The 22479-nt window shown below is 38.7% G+C and overlaps 1 protein-coding gene across 3 annotated transcripts; it reads right to left on the reverse strand.

Annotated features, from left to right (window-relative positions):
* Window positions 1-1647: 1647 nt before the first annotated feature.
* LOC149833949 (uncharacterized) lies at window positions 1648-8328 on the reverse strand. 3 transcript variants are annotated; one of them, XR_016432733.1, is made up of 4 exons: window positions 6937-8328; window positions 4321-6833; window positions 2727-4219; window positions 1648-2658 (listed from the first exon to the last, which is right to left on the reverse strand). XR_016432733.1 is itself a non-coding variant. In XM_090011129.1 (3 exons), the coding sequence occupies exons 2-3, from the start codon at window positions 6783-6785 to the stop codon at window positions 2782-2784; spliced, it is 3903 nt and encodes a 1300-aa protein (XP_089867255.1). In that variant the 5' UTR covers window positions 6786-6833; window positions 7010-8328; the 3' UTR covers window positions 1648-2781. The 3 variants fall into 3 exon arrangements, 2 of the variants coding, with proteins under 2 accessions (XP_089867255.1, XP_089867254.1); XM_090011129.1 differs by having other exon boundaries at window positions 1648-4219; window positions 7010-8328; XM_090011128.1 differs by having other exon boundaries at window positions 1648-4219.
* Window positions 8329-22479: the final 14151 nt, after the last annotated feature.

Raw genomic sequence — 22479 nt, forward strand, 5'->3', positions numbered from 1 at the left:
CCGGAGGCAGGACTGGGCTACAGCCCAGCCCAGTCCTGCCCCCCCCTAGCTACGCCCTTGTCTATGTTCTTCTTGAATAATAGAGTCTGTTATTCAGAAAATTACTTTGCTTTTGTTAATTAATTATTTATTCATTGATTTTTTGCTTATTTGTGCTTTATACGGGCGGCGTGCTATTTGTTTTATGTAATTGTGTTTATTATGTATACCTATGTGTTGTTAATAACATTATGTTGTCCTTTATACAAATATGTAAAGTGGTTCTTGATAGTTATTGTGTTTTTATTGAAGATTATTTATTAAAATATCCAATTATTTATTAATAGTACATAAATGCTGCATCTTTATTTTTGTTTTTTATTTGTTCATTTTTTAATAGTTTTTGTGAAGCTTACACCTTATGTGTTGCACCTCACTTCATGAGCGGGTCTAAAACTTCAAAGCTATTCACAACAATGCTTTCATGACAATGTGAAGAAACATTAGTGTCATGTTAGTAATGTTTTCTTTTAATGTTGATGTAATACACACTCACCAGCACAGTCGGCTATGTGGGTTGGCTTAAGCCGTTCAAGCTGAAAACATTGCAAACTTGACCACTGGGTGTGTGTTTCTTGCCATAAGGCTGAAATGGTGGGAAGATTTTCCTGGTGCCACGGAGGGGAGGGCCTGAGTTTTACACTGTGGACACTGAAACAGGGACATGATCAACATGGCACTTCTCACCCCATATCCAGGATGTTCAAACCATAATGGTCATTTTTTCCTCGACGAGTAACTTTAGAGGTCTTTTGTCATTTTTTGGAGGGCTTTAAGATTAGAACAAGATCTTTTCGACTTTTTTTTTACGCATCTCTCACCAAACTCTAGATTGTGTTTACATCTTCGCGGGTTCAGGGGGGAGTTATTGAAGTGTTAAAATTGCCATGTAATATAATGCTATTTGTATTTACAGTAGGTCAAGGTCATAGAGCCCAGTTCTGTCCAGATTTACCTACTTAATGTGTTATATTTTATGTATGTAGTAGGGGCAGTTTAATGCAATAAAAGTTTGTAAAAGTGGGGTCACCCTATATGCTGTTTTTTTTTCATGTTCTAACGAGTATAAATGAAATCTTGACCAAGAACTGCCCTATTGCTCTCTCCTCTTAACATTCTTTACCAAACATCATTCAAGTGGAATTGGTGCTCCCAAACAGCAAATTAGGGAATGCCTAAATTCATAGACAGCCACCTCATGTATGAAACCGTATCTCAAACAGGGCATTTTTCTTCTGATCATGGGCCAAATGATGGACGGATAGACAAGACAAAAAATTTTTGCTCCCTAACGTCCAACTTATGAAGATAACTAGATAATCAAATGGCTCCATAATGCACTGTCGTTAATTCATCCCATTGATGAGCGAGTGAATCAGATCACCTATCCTTATGGTAGAACATTCAATGGAAGGGAGACATCAGGATCTATACAAAAAAGGGAACTGAATCAGAATTTGGACCATCAATATTCAATACCAGTGGCATTATACCACCCATCTCTAGAAAGGCTGCTTATGGACCTGACTCCGAAATTAATGGGTGGACCCCAAACTTATTTCACTCATTCTCTTGATCAATGCCCTCAACAAAACATAACCATTAAAATTCACCCAAAAAATCAAAGCTTAGTTGACCTTTTCTTGCTGCACTGTCTTTTTATCCAAGGAGCCCAACCAGGGCCATCACAAAGAGGAAACGAGAGAAAAGTGAACATGGTTGTTCAAGCCATCCCCAGGAAAGCAAGGCCTCAAACAGACAGAACCGCCCATTTTTCGGTTATTCTGATTGAAAATGAAGGGAAGAAAACTCACTTGACTGCTCATGATTGCATGATCGCATCGATCAACTAAAATGGTCATTGTGTTGGCCACTCCAATAATAGAATTATTGGGACTAAAATGGCATAAAAAGAATCCATGACCAATATGAGCTCCAAGAATAAGTTGTCACAACTCCCGGAACTTCTTCTTAGTAACCCTATTTCATGCCTCATTTCATGATGAACCTCAATGGGGCCCTAATTCATTATATCCCATCCACAACCCAACTCCAGGCGCTAAGCAATGGCAAAATGTGAAACTCGTTTATTACTTGCCCAAAAACTTGCACGAGCGCTTATGTTATATTCCATAAATATCGCAACCCTATGTGCTAAGCAATGCAGAATGTGAAGCTCATTTTTTACTCCTTAAAACTTTGTATGAGCTCCTTGTATACTTCAAATACACGCCCCTTGTATGTTGGGTAGCAGTACTTTTTGCAGAGTGCTCTATTTCTCTTAATCCCCATAAAAAGCCACTGACCTTGCGTGCACATTAGCATGCAAACCACGGTTTGATTCTCTACTCAAAGCACACTCATAGTTGCCATGCAAAGAAATAAGTGGCGTGCAACAGGTGATACCGACGTGTTGCACGATCCTGCAAATAGAATCAAAGACCCGTGCTGGAAGAACATGTCAGGTGATGGTCGACAAGAAAACCAACCACAGAGTGAACCAAAACATCTGATGAGGATGGAATTCAAGAAAACTACTGCCCTTTTTCAGCTGAGAAAGAGCACAGACGCATATGCAACTATCCAGGAGAGCCATCTATCCCAATATAGCGGATTAACCTGCGACAAAATCCAAGATTAAAGAAACTATTGCACGGGAATCCATCTACCAACTACAGACCAAGTACCTGGAGAAAGTTAAAGACTGCCTAGACACCGTTCTTCTCTGCATGCATAGCACTATCACAGTTTTCTTCTTTTCAAGACGATAACATTGTCATCATCACGATGAATAATACTTGGCACCCCACAGCACCAGCCAAGCCTGCCAAACTTAGGATTGTCTTCTCTATCCTCCCTGTATTTCTCTTTCCTAGGTGCAGTACCCAGCCTGCTCTTGATGCCTCTATCAAGGTCTCTAGAACTGCTCCTTTGAAGCTCATCATCAGCCTCACAATGAACACCACCATGATGCCTGCTATACCGATCATAACATCTGTCCCGTGCATCATCATCATCAATACGGAAATGCCTGAGGGATTGCTTAGACCCAAATTTTTCTCCAAAATTTCTCCTCTCATCTGATAATTTTCTATAACCCAATGCTCTGGCATCACTGGAAAATTCATGAAAACGGTCAGGAAGCAAAGGCCTGGAGCCATCCTCCATTTCCATTCTTTCAGGAGAACGAACTCGAGCAAACCTGGGGAGATTTCTGGGTAACAACCTTCCAGGTGGGAGCCGACCGGGAATGAAAGCTCTGCCATGATCCATGGGAACCATCTCTCTCATTTCTTCATGCCAGCTTGGTACAGTGGAACCATAGCTTCTAGCTGATGTGACCACTTCCATCATATCTTGTGGAACAGATCCAGCTTGACAAGGTGATCTTCGTCTTTCAAAACCAGGTCCATATTTAAGCACTGGTGGAGAACGTTGCCGAATTGGTGAACGACGTCCACCTAACCTATCAGGAGATCGTCTTTTGGGTGATAACCGTGATTGAGGAGAATGTGTTCTCGATCTGCATGGAGATCTCTTGGAGCGAGAGGCATTGAATAAACCCCTTCTAACAGGTGACAAACAACTCTCTCTCCTCGGAAAAGGTTGGTCATTAGCTGAAGCGTAATGAAGAAGGGAAAACGTCTGGTCATGTCTATCATCAGGCAAACCTTCACGGAACCTTGCTCTCTGTCTTGGGACAACCATCCCAGTGCCAAATTCATGAAATTGTGCATCAGGGAGGCTATCCCTGTCAGCATGATGGGCCATTTGCATGTCAAAAGGCATCTCACTTCCTCTCATTGCTGGCAATCTTCTTTGCAGATGCACACGGAAGCCTTTTGATGAGACATTAATGGCCTTAACTTCATCCCTAATTGCGGATCCTGTTCGATCTGCATTTATGATGGTTCCATCAGGTGCCACAGTGAAGCCAACACTTTCAAGCTTAGCTGCAGCTACCAGAGCAGCATTTGTTGATCTGACTCTTCGAAAACCTGTCACACGACTTTGGGGTTCCACTGTGTAGTGCCGTTCTGAATCCCAATTTCCATTTGAAGAATCAGGATGGCTAATCCTCCCTCTTAAGCGCGGGTAATCAGATCCCGCACCTGCAAACGTCATGTCTTTATTCCTATCCCTTTTAAATTTTGAGATTGCGTCCATGTACATCTCATCTCTGTAAATGCAAAATGAACAACTAAATAACATTAATCGCACATAACCTGAATTCCTAATGATAGGGCGTACACAAAGAAGACACGAAACAAGAAACAACACCTGTTACCCTGAACATGTGGTTTATCTTTCTGGAGTAATCTATCAATACATTTTATCCTTTGGACTCTAGAATTCGTGCCACTGGATATGGATCTCTTCCTTTCTGTTAGTGATCCATCTGCAGGTCGAACCAGACTAATGATTCGGCCTCTACAAGCCTTCCCAGAGAGATTTGTACTGATTTCTTCACCCTTTCCAGGTTCGTTAAGGACCCCATTGCATCCAGGAATGTTCACTTCCAAGCAGTCCAAATGATTTGCTTCTGCAGAGTTAGAATCCTCCACAGCCTTCAACTGAGTAACGGTCTCAGCTTGACCATCCTCTGTTACAGTCTCTACACTTGCACTATGAGCTTGATCAGATTTTGATTCTATGACCTGCTCAATGGTATTGCTATGTTTCAATGTACCACCATCTGAAATTACTAGGTCATCTTTGATGGAACTAACCACTGCAGAGTCTAAAATGGATGCCTCGGTCATCAAAGATGCTTGGATATGTGCCTCTGGAATGATATCAAAATCATTCCCTTGGTTGCATGGAGCATTGCTCCCATCTCCTCTATGCCGACCACCGTTTGTTCCATCAGAAATACCAAGCCTACAGATGCCACTCTCTTCTCCTGGGGACATGGAAACATTCTCATCTTCCAATATAGAAGAACAAGCGTCTTTGCTGACTTTGTATTCGTACCCTACATCCTCAGTCTCCCCTTTCTCACCAACACCTTCAGCCAGTGAGTGAATCTTTGACTCTCTGAACTCACCATCCTCATAAGTGGAGTCTTCATCATCTGGATGATCAATCAGATTTTGAGTGCCACCAGCAGTAGCTTGATATGCATCTGACTCATAATCGCTATCATAAGGATCTTCACCAAGAATATCAGCAGATATATTAATCATTTCATCCTCATATGCCTCTGATGCACTATCTATGGACAAGTCTGGTTGTGCCAAAGGACAAGAGCGAGTCTCAGCAGCCTCATCTGAGGAAATGAATTGAGGAACATCATTTGCGCACGTCTTCTGTGATGCATCTAAAGCATTGTTATCAATTACAGATTTTTTAGCCACCAGCACCTCCAGTTGAAATATCACAACTTCATCACTACATGACCCCATATTCTGCAGTGATTCATTACAGGAATTAGAAGAATGAGATTCTGCACGAATGGATGACTCTTCCACTTTCATGGTGCATTTTTTACATTCAACTATTTCAGATTGACTTGTTCTGACCTTTCCCAACTTGTCTGAACTGTTTCCATCAAGCAGTGAGTCAGTAACCTGATCAACCAGAGAACCTACAGGCAGAAAATCACCCACAGTGGCAGGTCCACTAGAACCATCAACATGCAAAACATCAGCAGCGGACATGTTTTGCCCATTGTCAACCACAAGCCTCTTACCATGGATCACCCCACAAAAACTACCAGTTGGTGAGAAATCCCCTGAATACAAGCTACGACCAAATTTTTCTGTAACGGCTTTCTCTTCCTCTGGTAGATAAGTTAAGCACTTGCTAAAGCATGACTCAGATCCAACAACAAGCTTTTGAAGAAGGTGAGCCTCAGAATAAGAACATTTTTCAGAAATGGAAGAAAACTCAGAGCTCTTGACATCATCCCCATGTTTGCAACTAACATCTGATTCATCAAGCATATGATTTGAAGATATGGCATGGATTTCTTCCAGTTTCTTACAGTTTGCCTTCATTTCATAATTAATTTCAACTGATCGCTCAACCTCAATCATGCCACTGTCACCCACCAGGTTGTTTTTGTCAGGTCCCGGATCAGTGCTTGTACCACTAGAGGGGTCATCCCATGTTTCCATAGACGTATTTAAATCCCAGTGAAACCTACTTTCCCTCACTGGTGTGCACGGTATGACATCATTGCCCTCCTCTGTTGCATTCTCGGATAGGATGTACTTCTCTATTTGATCTGGCACAACGGGAGAATCTTCTCCTGCCTTGGTGCATTTATCTCCAATATCCATGCTACCATTAAGGTCTATAGACCCACTAGCTCCAACAGCAGAAGTGGACCTGCTATCGTCATTCACTTTCTCAAAATCATGGTCATGTTCAATTCCTGATCCATGATCCACAGGTTTGTGATCTGGTCTACTCTTTTCTGCTAAGTTTCCTTCTCTAAAAGCATCCTCTTTACAGGCTACGTGCAATTCAGTACCAAACAAAATACCCTTTGCTTCAGTGCCATTAGCATTATTTGATGATTCCTTCTTCCCAAAAGAACCAGTTTCCTCCACCACAGAGAAACCCAGTTTGCTACTACCATTCTCAGAAACATGGTTGTGCTTAACGATGTCCAGTGACAACTGAAGGCCTGAATCTCGCCTCTCCTTGTGCAGATAGTGATCCTTATTTGGTTCTGCAGGAGGACAAGTTGATGATGTAGATGTCATCATCAAAGGCACCCTCCTCTTCTTGATAGGCATAGCTGCTACCGAGTTGCTTGGGTTCCAACCCACGTGATTGATCACAGACTGCAAACAAGAAGTTCAAAGTAAGCATTCAACCGAAGAAAAGGTTACCTTTCAATAACATCTCAATCAGAGTTTGTATACATCAAAATAGAGCAGTAGAAACCTCCTGATTTTCAGGTAGCAGCATATTCAGGGGGATCCGTTAAAACTGAAGCTGATTAAATAGGTGTACTAACAATTTAGCTGCAAAGTTGATGCGGACCATAGCCTTACTCAAGCCAATGCAGTTCTCAGGCCCCCCTTCCCCCCTTCCTGCTATGCTGTCTAAAATAAGATTCCAGGTTAAATGAGAAATGTGGCTTCCACTGCTCCAGTCTTGCAAAAATACCCCGTCCAGCACCAGAACCAGGCAACATATGCACAAGGAACGGACGATCAGCCAAAAAACATGGACTTATCAAGCATTATCTGCACGACATTGGGCACATCCTCGAACAATCAACCCACAACCATCAAGCAAGAGACTTGCCAAATTGTATCATGGATGTAAAGAACATATGGATCAATCATCTTAGCCACAGTGATCAAACTATACTACTTTAAGACCAGCAACTAACACACAACCTGGAACCAGTTTTATTTGATACATCGGATAACATGGACGTGAATACCAAAAACGTAGAAATTTAACATCACTAAAACCATCCCCATTTCCAACACCATCAAGAAAAAAACAATGGAAAATGCACCAACACCTACACCATTTTTCGCGGGCATCTATGACAGCTCAATATGTTACCAACAAAAAGTGGAAAAAGAGAACAGAAAGGACCATCATAAACAGAAAATACTGGCTACAAAACAGAGATACAAATACAGATAGACGACCACAGAAAACCCTGCATATGAACACATAAAAGAGTGTTGAAGGAGACAGACATCACCAAGAAAGTGCGCACCGAAATCACGAAACAAAGACAGCGGACATCAAAAGGAAAATTCAGGGTGTGTGTTTGTAAGCACCCACTCATCCAAACAAAAGAAAGGGATAGCCTGGATATCGCATTATAGAGCAAAATACAAACTCCCAACTTATCCTAGTTTTCTGGATAAGTGGGTGCACTCCAACACCCTAGAAAGACCCTTCTTTTTTTTTCCTCTTTTGTATGGAACAAACTCAACCATTCGTACCTTTCCAACCAACTATATTCCAAGGCATACCCCCTATACTCGAAAAACCCAAAATCCTAAACCTAGAAAACAACATCATAAAAAGCACCATCTCGAGAAAAAGAGAAAAAAACAAATATCACGGAAAATCCATAGTGAAAAACCAGAAACAATCGAAAGAAAAATTCAAAATCTAACACCCAAAAGCAAATTAACGCCAAACAAATAGCTATCACATTGGAAACTCGAAAAAAAAAAGGAAGAGAACAAGAGACCATTCACAATGACTGAGCACAAGCAAAGGAGCAAGATTGGACCAAAAAAAAGGTAAAGAGAAGACGAAGTCCGTATCTTAACGATGAATCAGCTCGCTCTCGCTCTCGCTCTCGCTCTCGCTCTCGGTGGAAAAAGAGCGGCAGAGATCTCTTATATATAGAAAGATTTGATCCCCAAAACCCGTGTGGGGGTGTGGTGTGGCTACACTAAACCAACCTAACCTAAACCCTGGTTTAAGTGTGGTTAAGCTTGACAAAGAAAAGGGAACCTTCTCGAACGTTTCCAAAGGTGATAAAAAATTTAGCCTACATGAAAAAATTTCGTTCAAAGTCCCAACTTTTTCTCTGCTATTCATAAATGGTATTATGTTTTGTAATAAGGCATTTTAAGACCCAACTTTTGGTCGATTGTGTTAAGTAAAAACCTGAATTGTACTGGAGGTTTTTTCTTTTCGATTGTCATGACGGGTAGGGGTGTCAGCGGGTCGGGTTTGGTTCGGACCCAGGTGAAACCAGACCTGGCCCCCATTTTTGGTTTCATTCGGGTCCAGACTCAGGTCTAATTGGATCCATCATAAGAGATCATACCCAGACTTGATAAGAACTACATGAACCAGACCCAGGTCATACCGGGCGAAACCATAGTTATTTTTATATTAAAAAATTTCAGATCTTAATCAAAACTAGGGTCAGGCCCGGGTTTGGCCCGGGTTTGGTATAAAATTTCACAAACCATGCCCACATTCATGTATTAATTGGATCTTCAGGTCTGAACCTGAGGGTCTTCTTATTTATCATTATACCCATCATCCGACCCCTAACGATGGGGTTAGGCAGACCCCTACCAGTTAGGGAAGAGATGTAATTTACTTTAAGACCATAGAATGAAACCAGTCAGGTTCCAACACCGGTCATAACCCAGAAAACAAAGTTTTTCCGGTTGAATTGTAATGTAATTACCTCCTGAGAAACCTAATAGTTTCATGAATCTGATTTATAACTTGTACCACATCTTGCCGAGAGCTTTCAATGATCTCTCTCCACTAGCTTCATTCTCATTGAATCTCTATCTGATTCTTAGCAAAAAAATAAAATCCCGTATTTAAGAAACATCCCTCATTATTCCTGACTCTAGTCCACCCACCAATTATGATGATTTTGACTCTACACTTAGGGCATGTTTGGTTCGTTCCAACATAAGAAAGTGATTCTAAAAGCCCATATTTTAATCAGAATGATTCAAAAACACAAATCTCACGGGTTGCCTTGGGCTTTGAAACCAGATTGATTTGAAATCCCAAGCAAGTTGAGGCAGCCGAACATAGCATGATTGTTTGATCCAACCTAATTGTGGTGGCCCCAATCTTTTTTGAATTTATAATCCGAAGAAATCACGCGATCGTGCTAACTCAGCCTGCCATACCTACGATGATCATCGTGCCAACAGCCTAAAACTCTGAAGCTAAGACCTTTGTGACATTTATAAAAATCTCGTCGATATATCGTGAGAAATTGCCAGAAAGTTTAAAACAATAATTTCTTGCGAGATTTTCAAATCGTGACAAATATCACACTATTTATATTTTTAAAAAATATTTATCATGAAAACCCTCAAGATTTTTATTTTTCAATGTGTTTTATTTATATTTTCTTATAAAATTTATTTTTTTATATTTAAAAAAAAAAATTATTCCCAAGATTTTGCCAAAAAAATGCAAGATCTAAAAAACTTTTCAAAATCTCCCAAGTTTTTTGTGTGCTGAGATTTTGTCATTTTTAACTCTTGTCACGGCTATGACTCCTGCCCTGGAGCCTATGCTACGTGTTGACTTGAGCAGAGGGGGTGCCAACCTTGACTACCCGTCTTGCAGCCAAGTCCCCACCCCACTACACCAACCCCCCTTGGCGCCGCCATCTATTTACATATTTTTGATAGGGTGATGAGTGTTCTCGAACAAAACCAACATATGATCTTACACCATATTGAGAATGTGGATGGTTGAACTTTCATTATCGAACACCATGTTGTTCCTGTACTCCCAAATTTTCCTAATGACGAGTTGAAAAGCCGCCATCCAAGCTTGGTGTATTTGTTCATTTGGATCTCTCTGTTGGATTTAGAATCCACCAAAAAAAAAACTAAATAGATCATTAATGTTGTTCACGCGAAATCGTTGAAAGCAAAACAAAAACCAAATCTTGATGTTGAAGCATACTTGAATCCATTGGTGCTCTGGTAGATCTTTGACAGGTATGATCTTCCAGAACCCCTATACGTGACCTTGCCATTCTCTAAACCTTATGAGAGAGGGACTGATTTCTGTTGATGTTGATGAAGAGCCTCAAAGAATAGCCACTATATATGGTTTGAGGATCATAAGTAACCACCTGAGAGTCTATTTCTAATTTAGCTCATCATAACATTGAAAATTGACACATAAGAACATATGAGGTCTCTTCACATAATAAGATCATACCATATGAAATATCACATGGCCCAACCGTATTAGATCATATAAAGTGGGCCTAAACCTTAGACAACCTATAACGTGTGATTGATCATATGTAAGACCACGCGATTTTTTCCCAACAATCTCTCACTTGGGCCATATATGTCACCTTATAATCATGCATTATAACCTTATGAGCTCAAAAACATTGTTTTATCAAATGATATCTCTAACAATCTGGTTCATTGATCATGTCAACATAGAACCAAAGCGGTCTTCATTACAAATATCATAATTGGACCCATCAATGATCACTTATATTGACATAATCAAATGACATGGATCAAGTATGGATGTGAATCATGAAAATTATATGTAATGTAATCCAAACATGTCTATTTCCAACTGGTCATCCCTTAAACTTTAGTGAGATCACAACAAATGAATACAGAATGAAACCGAAACCTGAACTTTATACTGAAATGCTAAAAAAAACTTTATTATATCATAAAACGTCCAAATACAAACTCTCACTAAACTTGCATATCATAAAATGATAAAACACTCATTCGAGCAATATGCTCATGAAAGACCTTGGGTGACAAACCTTTGGTAATCGAATCCACAATCATGGACTTTGTGTCAATATGTTCTATCGATATCTGGTCATTTTACACTCTTTCTTTAACAACAAACAACTTAATGTCAATGTACTTTGAGTTCGATGAGCTCCTATTGTTATTGAAATATAGCACTGCCAAATTATTGTCACAAAATAACTTTAGCGATCTTTCAATATTATCAAAAATTTGCAGCCCTGTGACAAAATTATGTAACCATATTTCATGATTGGAAGTCTCAAAATAAGCTACGAACTCTGTTGTCATAGTGGAAGAAGCAATGAGTGTCTGCTTGGCACTCCTCTAAAAAATAGCTCCTCCGACCAATAGAAAAATATAACCTGACGTGAATCTGAGACTGTCTTGGCATCCAACAAAGTCAAAATCAGAATACCCAATGATCTCCAACTGATCTGACTTCCTATATGTGAGCATGTAGCCTTTTATTCTTTGCAAATACCGCATAACCCGTTTGGCTGCTTTTTAATGATTCATACCTGGGTTACTAAGATATATGTCTAACATCCCAACAATGTATGTTATATCCGGACGTATACACACATGAACATACATAAGACTCCCCACAGCAGACGCATAAAAAGTCTTTTTTATATCTTTAATTTCAGACTGGTGTTTGGGGCACTGAGCGAGACTAAACGTGTTTACCTTAGCAACAGGATTATCACCTGGTTTGTAATCCTTCATGCCAAATCTATCCAGAATCTTTTCGATATAACTCTTTTTAGATAATTTAAGAATACCCCAAGAACGGTCTCGATATATTTTGGATCCCTAATACAAAAGAGACGTCACCAAGATCTTTTATTTAATTTTTTTTTGTCAGAAATCTCTTGGTTTTGTGCAGTATACATATATCATTACTGACAAACAATATGTCATCAAGATATAAAACCAAAAAAATATATTTACTCACACTGAACTTAGGGTATATACATTCATCTCAAAACCAAATGAGAGGACAACTTGATGAAATCTATGATACCACTAATGGGAAGCCTGCTTAAGTCCATAGATGGATTTCTTTAATTTGTAAACCATTTTCTTGGCATCGCCTGAGATAAAATATTCTGGTTGCACCATATATATTGTCTCATCAATGTCATCATTAAGGAATGCAGTCTTTACATCCATTTGATGCAACTCTAAATCATAATGATCCACAAGTGCCATCGTAATCCTAAAAGAGTCTTTCATAGAAACTAGAGAGAGTCTTTGTGTAGTCAATGCCTTCCCTTTGAGTAAATCCTTTTGCAACAAGATGAACCTTATATATTTTCACATTACCCATTGAATCCCTCTAGGTTTTAAATATCCATTTGCAACCAATGAGTTTCACACCTTCAGGTAATAGGACAAGACTCCACACGTCATTGTCCTTTATGGATTTAATCTTCTCATGCATTGCATCAATCCACTTTTAAGAGTTAGAACTTTGTACCACTTGATGGAAGATGATTGAATCATCTTTTCTTGAGATAGTATCACCCTCATGTTCTTGTAAAAAGATAATATAATTATTTAAAATTGTCAAATTTCTCTCTCTAGTAGATTTCCTTAATGACACTTGTTCTTGAGGTATTTCTTGATGTTGTTGAGTTTGTACTCAAGGAGTAAAAACCTGATTTTGGATAGGGAGATCTAAAATATTGCCTTGGTCTGGATTTGTGGGAATAATGTCAAGAATAGAAATCTGATCATTTTCAACCATAAATGTAGAAAGAGAAAGAAACTCTACTTCAAAAGCAATATCTTTTACTTTATCACTCTCCTCAAACTTGACATCCTCAAAGAAACAAACATTTTCTGTTTAAAAAAAGAACTTATTCATAGGGTCATAAAACTTATAGCCCTTAGACCTTTCGGAATATCCAATAAAATAGTAGCTAACCGTTCTTGAATCTAGTTTCTTTTCATGTGGCCTGTAGTGCCTAGCCTCAGCTGGACATCCCCAAATATAAAAATGCTTCATACTAGGCTTTTTGTCTGTGCACATTTCGTATGGGGTCTTGATTATTGCTTTAGATGGTATCATGTTCAATATATAAGTTGCAGTCTTTAATGCCTCTCCCCAGAGGGACTCTGGTAAGGTAGAATGAGAAATCATACTCCTTATCATATCCTTTAAAGTCATGTTTCATCTCTCAGCAACACCATTCATGCTAGAAGTGCCTGACATGATATACTGAGGGACGTTCCCATATTTCTCTAAGAATTTAGCAAAGAGCCCTGGACGTTGTTCACTTGATCCATCATATCTACTATAGTACTCACTACTACGATCAGATCTGACAGACCTAATACTTTTGTCAAGTTGGTTTTCAACTTCAGCCTAAAATGATTTTAACATGTAAAGGGATTGAGACTTTTCATGAATTAAATATAGATACCCATAACGAAAATAGTTGTTTATGAATGAAATAAAATATTATTGATCATTCTAAGAAGTCGTAGGGAATGACCCATAAATATATGTATAAATTAGTTCCAAGATGTCTATTTTTCTTTTGGCACTTAATTTTCTTATGTTTGTTCATTTTTATTTTATACACTCAACACAAACCTAAAAATTAGTCAAATCAAGAGAATCAAGAATTTCACTCATCACAAGCCTTTCAATTCTTTGTTTAAAAATATGACCTAAGCGCTTCTGCCATAATAAAGCAGAATTCTCATTTGTCAATTTTTTTTTGTACCACAAGAACTTAAATGCAAGGTTTCATTATATGAGGCAACAATATTAAGCAAATATAGGTTATCAACCACTGATAAAGAACTGGTCCCAATAAGATTTGAATAAAAAAATAATTTAAATTCATTATTTCCAAATAAACAAGAATAATCATATTTGTCTAAAGTAGAAATAGAAACCAAATTTTATCTAAAAGATGACACAATATATGCTTCTTTCAAATCTAAATAATTTTTAGTCTTTAAAGATAACCTAAATGTCTCTATTATCTTAACTTTAACTGATTTGCCATTACCCACATAGATGAATCTTTTAGCATCAATTGGCATTCGATAACTTAGGTAACCCTGTATAGACACACTTATATGAGTGATATCACCAAAATCCATCCACTAAGTGTGTTTGGGCACAGAAGTCAAATTAACCTCAGAACAAACCAAATTAAGAAGCATACTGTTCTTTTTACGCCAAACATGATACTTGGTACAGTTCTTCTTTATGTGACCCTCCACTTTACAAAAGAAACAACTAGACTTTGGATTCTGATGTCTTTTATGTTTCTTTTGCGATTGAGGGTCCACTGCAGCTTTCTTATTCCTTTTCTTTTTCTTAAACTTGTCCTTAGAGGCTATTGTCAAATGAGCACTTTCTGTATGTTCTTCTTTCATACTTTCCTCTTCTTGCCCATAGTGTGAAATGAGCTCATTAATAGTCCATTTATTCTTCTGGCAGTTATAACTGACCTTAAACTGACTGTATTGTGCAAAAATGAATATCAAAACTAAGTGTATAAATAAGTTCTCAAACAACTCTAACTTTAGTGCATTTAGTTTCGAAACAAGTCCATAATGTACTCCCTAATATTTCCTTTAACTTTTCCTCATAGAAACAAGACTCGAAAGGAGAGTACTTGTCTCAGACTTTTCAGTTTTAGCAAAATACTTTTCAATTTCTTCAAGGAACCCTCTGGCATTAACCTCTTTGGACATAGTGCCCCTGAAGGAGTCAGGAATTGCAAGTTTCATGATCATGAGACTCATGCAATTGGATTTATCCCATCGCTCAGAGTCCTTTTATCCTCAGCAAAACTCCTATCTGTAAAAGCAAGTGGTCGATCCTCTCGTAGTACAATATTCAAATCCATACATCTAAAAAAAATCATAACATTCTCTTTTCAGTTTTTGAAATTAGAACCACTCAAAACAGGGATCAAATTTATATTTGCAGATATCATAGAAGCAAAAGTATTAACTGAATCAAGAACAAAATAAGCTCCCGATTAATATACAATTTCATATGCATTAACATAAAATAACATATTTAAACTGTGATGAACCCCATCACAAGATACTCGGCACAACATTGACATTTAGTCTTTGGACAAAAATATTAACTTGTAAGTGATACTCTCATTACAGTAATCAAACATGAGCAATTAATCATGTCAAACAACGAGTCTTTCTTTAGACCGACTCGTTATTCACATGGAAAACCATATAATTGTCCCATATTTATTACCAAAATATATATATTTGGGTTCGGCCAAATAGTAGTCTTTCTTTGGGTTGATCACTATTCGCATGAACCCCAAACATATAATCATCCTAATATTCTAAATGATCACAATAGAGGTTACTTTGGCAACATATTATTTCAATCAATTTAATTAGAATATTGGACCCTAAATCAAAAGAATTCTAAGGTTTAAATACATCAATACATGCATATGAATAAAAGAAAAATATAACCATAATCTGTATAGGGTTGAAAAGTAACCAAAGACAACCCTCTAAAGGGACCCAAAATGTATAATTAATGGCCCTGAATCTCATAAAAAAAATTTCCTTATATTTTTTTTTATGTTCCCCCCTTTTTTTATGAGTTTTAAAGCACATGCGAGGGTCCGGCCAAACCCAACTGGCGGGTCAGGTCAGATCTAGCCTTGCACGGATCAAACCCTACCCGACCCGGTAGGGACCCAAGTAACCATCACTAGGTGTGGGTTGGGCCCTCGGGTCGAGTCATACTGACCCGACCTTGAACCGCTGAGGCAGTGGATGGGGCGAACTGGATGCCCCAGTTGTCGGATGCCTATCTGATCTGGTCACCCACCGATGGCTGGGGTAAAACTAAAAGCCCTAGCCACCGTTGTTGGACGCCATCCGGTGTCTAGCGTGGGTGAATAGTTGGGGGGACTACTGGCACCCCCGCCCCGGTCGCCTGAAAGATGGAAGGGTTGAACGACCTTTCCTGTAACCGAAATCAAAACTGGAGGGTGGATGGGCGATCTGAATGCTCAGACCACCATCATCGGGTGTCAGTCGGCATCCGACGATGGTGATCAGGCGGCAGTCCAGCCAACACCCACCCCGATCTCCTAAAACATAGAAGGGTTAATCGACCCTTCCTCTGACCAAAAATGAAACGAAAAGGGGTCGATCGGCCCCTCCACCATCCAGATCTAAAGTGGGAGGGCCGAATCAACCCTCCCTCTATTCGGATGCAGCCAAACAGTGCGAGGAGGGTCGATCGACCCTCCTCCACCAGCGCCCTGATAGAAAATCGAAAAACTGGGGGGGGGGGTCCGGGCCTCACAGAACCGGCAAAAGGGCCTTGAGGATCGTTCAATTCTCCCTCTTCCTAAAAAAAATACTGTGCAGGCACCTGACGGTGCCTGCGCCAAGGGTCGGACGGTCTCCGACAACCCGCCGGACGTCGGTCCCATCAGTCCTCCAACAATGTCATCGGCCGCAACAAATTTTTTATTAGCCCCTAATGCCGACAGTTAAAAAAGGAAAAGATCGAATCCGATGGAATTCCGGTGACCCAACAAAAAACATACAATAGCAAAAATCATATTTCAACAATTCAACAGGAACAAGGCGCGCTGATACCAATTGTTGGATTTAGAATCCATCGAAAAAAAAAATTAAATGGATCGTTAATCTTGTTCGCGCAAAATCATTGAAAGCAAAACAAAAACCAAATATTGATGCGAAAGCGTACCTGAATGCATTAGTACTCCATTAGATCTTTGACGGGTATGATCTTCCAGAAACTCTATACGTGGCTTTGCCTTTCTCTAAACCTTATGAAAGAGGGACTGGTTTTTCTTGATGTTGATGGGGAGCCTCAAAGAATAGCTACTATATATGGTTTGGGGACCATAACCTAATTATAAACTTCTGAGAGTCTATTTTCAATTTAGCCCATCATAAAATTAGAGATTGATATATAAGGGCACAAGAGGTCTATTCACATAATAAGACCATACCATATGAGATATCACATGGCCCAACTGTATTAGATCATATAAAGTGGGCCTGAACCATAGGCAACCTATAACAAGTGATTGATCATATGTAGGACCACATGATTTTTCCACAACACTCTCATCAAGGGAGAAGACCATAACTAACTCGACATTTGCTCTGTCTTCTCTCTATTGTATGATCGTTGCTGAAGAAGGGGTTTGTGGGATGCGATTTTGGAGTTATTTAAGTCACCCATGTTTTCAACTCTTGTAAGATCTGAGGCGAGCTTCACTTGTATAGGTTAGTAGTGTTGTTGTTGGCAATATATTGGGCACATCACCCAGAAGGTCGTCTCTATTCTACCACTTCAAGTCTAATCTAGTAAGAGCATATGGCTTCAATTTGTTATGGTTTGATATGTGGTGAACCACCTCTCTTGTGTAACCATCGACTTGCAGATTGGGTGCAGTCAGCTCCCTCGTGTTTTCTTATGTAAACTTTGTTGGATTTCGGATCATAATGTGCACAATGAAGGCAAGCTCTAGGTAAGAGAGGGGAAGAGAATGGGAGAGGTGACTAACGATCAGTTTCAAAGGGGTTCTTTCTCAGTTCATGCCTACAATGCGCAAGGGCTGAGAATATATAATCCTTCCTTGGGTAGTCGTTATCCCAGCCTTGTATGTCTCATACGATTCTCAAATATGCTGGGAATCCAATATGAAGTGTGACCCACCACTATCTTTTTGGTTAGCATTTTAAAGGCCCACTACTTAGGGTCATTGGATTCTTTAGAGAGAATCCAACGACTAATTATGGATTCATATTTTGGATCCATACTTAGATCCAATACCTAAATCTAATAATGTGTTATGGGTTTCTGTAGACCTTATGGCTGCACTGGATCCGTACCAAGATCCAATATCTCTCACTTTACCATTTGGGGGCGAACACCTACATTATATCATAATCTGTGCATCATGTACATTACATATAGCACTTCATAATAAAACAAGCACCAAATAAACTTGCACAATTTCTTGGGTTATACCAATAATATTTTTCTCACATGTTATGGGTTATTTTTAACATAATCATGTAGATTTTTCATGATTATCAAGCATGAAATTTTTTACGTATGCTATGGGTTGTTTGCTACATAGTCATATGGATATTTTCTTTTTTTTTTGAAGTATGATATTTTTCACACATACTATGGGTTATTTTCCCTGAGAAAAACATGAGATTTCAAGGCTTAATCATTTTCTCAAGTTTCCCTCAGAAAGCGATTCTCTCGAAACTAACCAAGCATTCCCTTAGTGTTTCCTTTAGTGTTCTTTTTGAGTTAGTTTGTCACGCAAGTTCTTTTTGTTGTGTTATAGTATTTTAGTAATTTATTTCTTCATGTGTCAACACATGATTCGCTCTTGATTACTATAAGGCATGATGAAGTGAAAGAAACTTTCAATTGTATTGTTGCTAAGCTTGAGATAATGAAATCATGTGATGGCATGAAGGATAGGTTCTATGGTCATCTATAGATTCATAAAATTTCATCGTATACTCTTAGTGATTATCTTAGCTTGGTCTCATAAATAAGGGCATCAACACGTCCGATTTGGTTTAGATTTAGGTAAAGTAAGATCAAAATCTGATTTGAGATGTTGGTATTGGGTTTGGATATGGATTCAATCAAACCTATTATAAGAGAAACCATAACCGGATCCTATAAAGATTACATGAATCAGATCTGGATCATGCCCCAAAAAGTTATATTTTTTATCCCTTTTACATTAAAAATTTGTGGATCTTAGTTGGAGCTTAGGTCGGGCTGGAGTCTCGTATGAAAGTTCACAAATCATACTCGACTCCATATATTAATCGGATCCTTCAGGTCTAATGCGAACTCTATTGAAACCTTCTTATTTATCTCCAAACCTTGACCTTATAAGGTTTGGTATGGGTTGGGTCTGGTTCAAACTCAACCCATTGACACAGTACTCATAACCACCAGACAAGTTGGTAATTTTTTTTTATCTCATTATCGGAGAGCACCTAAGTTGGCTAGGTTTTATGCAAGAGCAACATAAGTTGTGTTGTTCAATACTAGGGGTGACATCGGGTCGGGTTTGGTTCAAACCCAGGTGGAACCAGATCTGACACAAATTTTTGGGTATGGTATTGGGTCCGAACCTAGGTTTATTCTGACCCACTATAAGAAAAACCATGCCCAGACCCAATAAGAACTACATGAACTAGACCCGGGCCATACCTGATAAAATATTATTTTTTATCATTTTTACACTAAAAATTTGTGGGTCTTAATCGAAACTCGGGCCAAGCCCGAGTCTGGTATAAAATTTCACAAACTATACCCGATTCCATGTATTAATCGGACCTTCGAGTCCGGACCCAGGTCTTAATTAGGTCTTCTTATTTATTTATCACCATACCCGGACCCTATAGGGTATGGTACGAGTCGGGTCTGGGTAAACTCGACCTGTTGACATGCCTATTTGATACCCACATATATTTGGAAATTGAAGGATTCTATTTATGAGAGAATACCACAGGTGCAAGGAGTTCAACCTTACGGTATCTTCCCATGAGGATTCTAATATTACTTGTGAATAAGATTAGGTAAAAACTTGACAACTTGAGCTCTATCTAAAGTAAAATTAACCAATATACACAATGCAGATAGGTGTATGCTATTATGGAGTGAAAAGATCAAGTGCAATATGCTATTATGGGTATGTTTATATTAGTTGATTTAGATAACTCATTATCAATAGATAATGAGTTATCACCTACATTTGTGGCATCTAGTTAAGATGAGATCTCATCAACTACATTTGTGGGCTTATCGTCATCCCCATTTGAAGAGGCAGCCAACATAGGATAACGACTATCTAGTTGTTACCTACATTTGAGGAGTAAGGGTCGACCAAAATAGTTGACCAATACAAGTTGTATTTATGTACTCAACTTTTGTAATCGATATAATTAAGAAAAACTTAATTAGACTTTCATTTTTTATCTTCTTCAATTCTTCAGTTTTTTTCATGGTATCAGAGCAGGGACTTTGATCCTGCACACTTCATTTTTCTTCTCTTGCCAGACCTGCAGTTTGGTCATCGCACATTTTCAAGCCACTGCTTGTGATTCTCGTCTTCCAATCATGCATCTTTGAGCTTTTTCCAATGGCTTCTGATAGCATCAACAATGGTGTCAGTTCATTTGAGAACACTTAGGATTTGACAATCAATCATTTATTTCTCCATCACTCGGATAACCAAAAGATATCCTTAGTGTCGTAACAGTTTATTGGAGATAACTACTCGATGTGGAGTAGAGCTATGGTTATGGCATTAAGTGCCAAGAATAAATTGAGTTTCATCGACAGATCGATCACGAAACCTGAATCATCATCACCAAATGTTGCTATATGGGAGCAGTGTAGCAATATGGTGTTATCCTGGTTACTCAACTTCATTCACAAGGATTTAGCAGCCAACATCATTTATGCTTAAACCGCAGTTGAGGTTTGGGCAGAGCTTCATGAGAGGTTCTCCCAATCGAACGCTCCCAGAATATATAAAATCCAACAAGAGATAATCAATCTCAAGAAAGGACAATGTTCAGTAACAGTGTATTTCACCATACTGAAGGAGTTATGAGACAAAATGTCCACATACATTGAAATTCCACCTTGCTCGTGTGGGGCCATGAAGGTCATTCAAGAACTCCAACAACGAGGAAAGGCTCATTTAATTTTTGATGGGCCTTAATGACGGTTTTAGTGTCATCCAAAGTGAATTACTCCTCATGACACCCTTACCAAATGTATCTAAGTCCTATTCATCGATCATTCAAGAAGAACGACAACATGACCTTTGTCCTACGTCATCCCATGAACTAACTGCCGCGATAATCGATCGAGGCAATCTACCTATCAAAGCCAACACATCGAAGATAGGCTAGACGCATTTGAGACCAAAATAAGAACATTGTGGGCATCTAGGTCACATCAAGCCTAAATGCTATTACCTTCATGGTTTTTCTAACTGATCAAGGGGTTCTTTCAACGCTCGCTTCACTAGTCAGGCTAATGTCAATGCATGTTCCTCCACAACTGAACCCAAAAAATCAAATTTTTAGTTCTTCCCTTCCCAAACTTACCCAAGAACAATATGATAAGATCATGGTGATCGTTAATCTAGGTAACCAAACGATCTATCTATGACCAACCTTGCAGGCAATATATCCAAACCATCAGTTTGTTTATTTGCATCTCAATATTGAATTATAGATTTAAGGGCTACATATCACATTACAAACTTCATATCCAACCTTTCATCCCTGGTGCTGATCTCCTTCCCACCCATCGGCCTTCTTGATGGAGTGTCCGCCCTTGTCACTCACACTGACATCATCATATTGACTTTCATAATTACTTTACACAATATCTTATATGTTTTTCATTTCAAATTTAACCTCATCTCAGCTAGTAAATTAATTCATGATTTGAAATATGACATTGTGTTTAAAGAAAATCATTATATTTTTCAGGACTCACACTCGAAGATGACGATTGAAATGGGTTGGCTGTAAGGGAATCTTTACATCCTTGAGAACGACGGTAACCATGCCTTGAATGCTTGATCTCCTTCCATTTGGCACCTTAGACTTGGACATTTATCAAATTCCCGACTTCAAATTCTTATTAATTTCAATAAACTTAATGGAAAAAAATTTTATGAACATTATTCAATTTTTCATAAGGCCAAACAAACCAAGTTGTTATTTCCTCATGAGACCATATACTCTTCCAAACCCTTCAAGTTACTATATTGTGACATATGGGGTGCATCTTTCTATGTCAGAAGATCATTTTTTTAACATAGTAGATGATTACAACAAATGCACGTGGATATATCTCATGAGGTATAAGTATGAGACATTCAATATTATCAAAAAATTTATCGTGTTGATTCAAAATCAATTTTACACCAACATTTTTAGCATTAGATCCGACAATAGAATAAAATTCTTTTCAGATGATATGCAACTTTATCTTAGAGAAAATGGAATCAACCATAGGCATAGTTGCATAGCAACTCTGCAACAAAACGGAGTTGTTGACTGCAGACATAGTGATTTATTGAATGTGGCTCGGGCCCTCCGATTTCAATCAAATTTACCAAACAAATTTTGGGGGGAATGTGTT

This window comes from Nuphar pumila, chromosome 6, assembly GCF_984573655.1.
Source record: "Nuphar pumila chromosome 6, dmNupPumi1.hap1.1, whole genome shotgun sequence".
NCBI classification, from domain to species: Eukaryota; Viridiplantae; Streptophyta; class Magnoliopsida; order Nymphaeales; family Nymphaeaceae; genus Nuphar; species Nuphar pumila.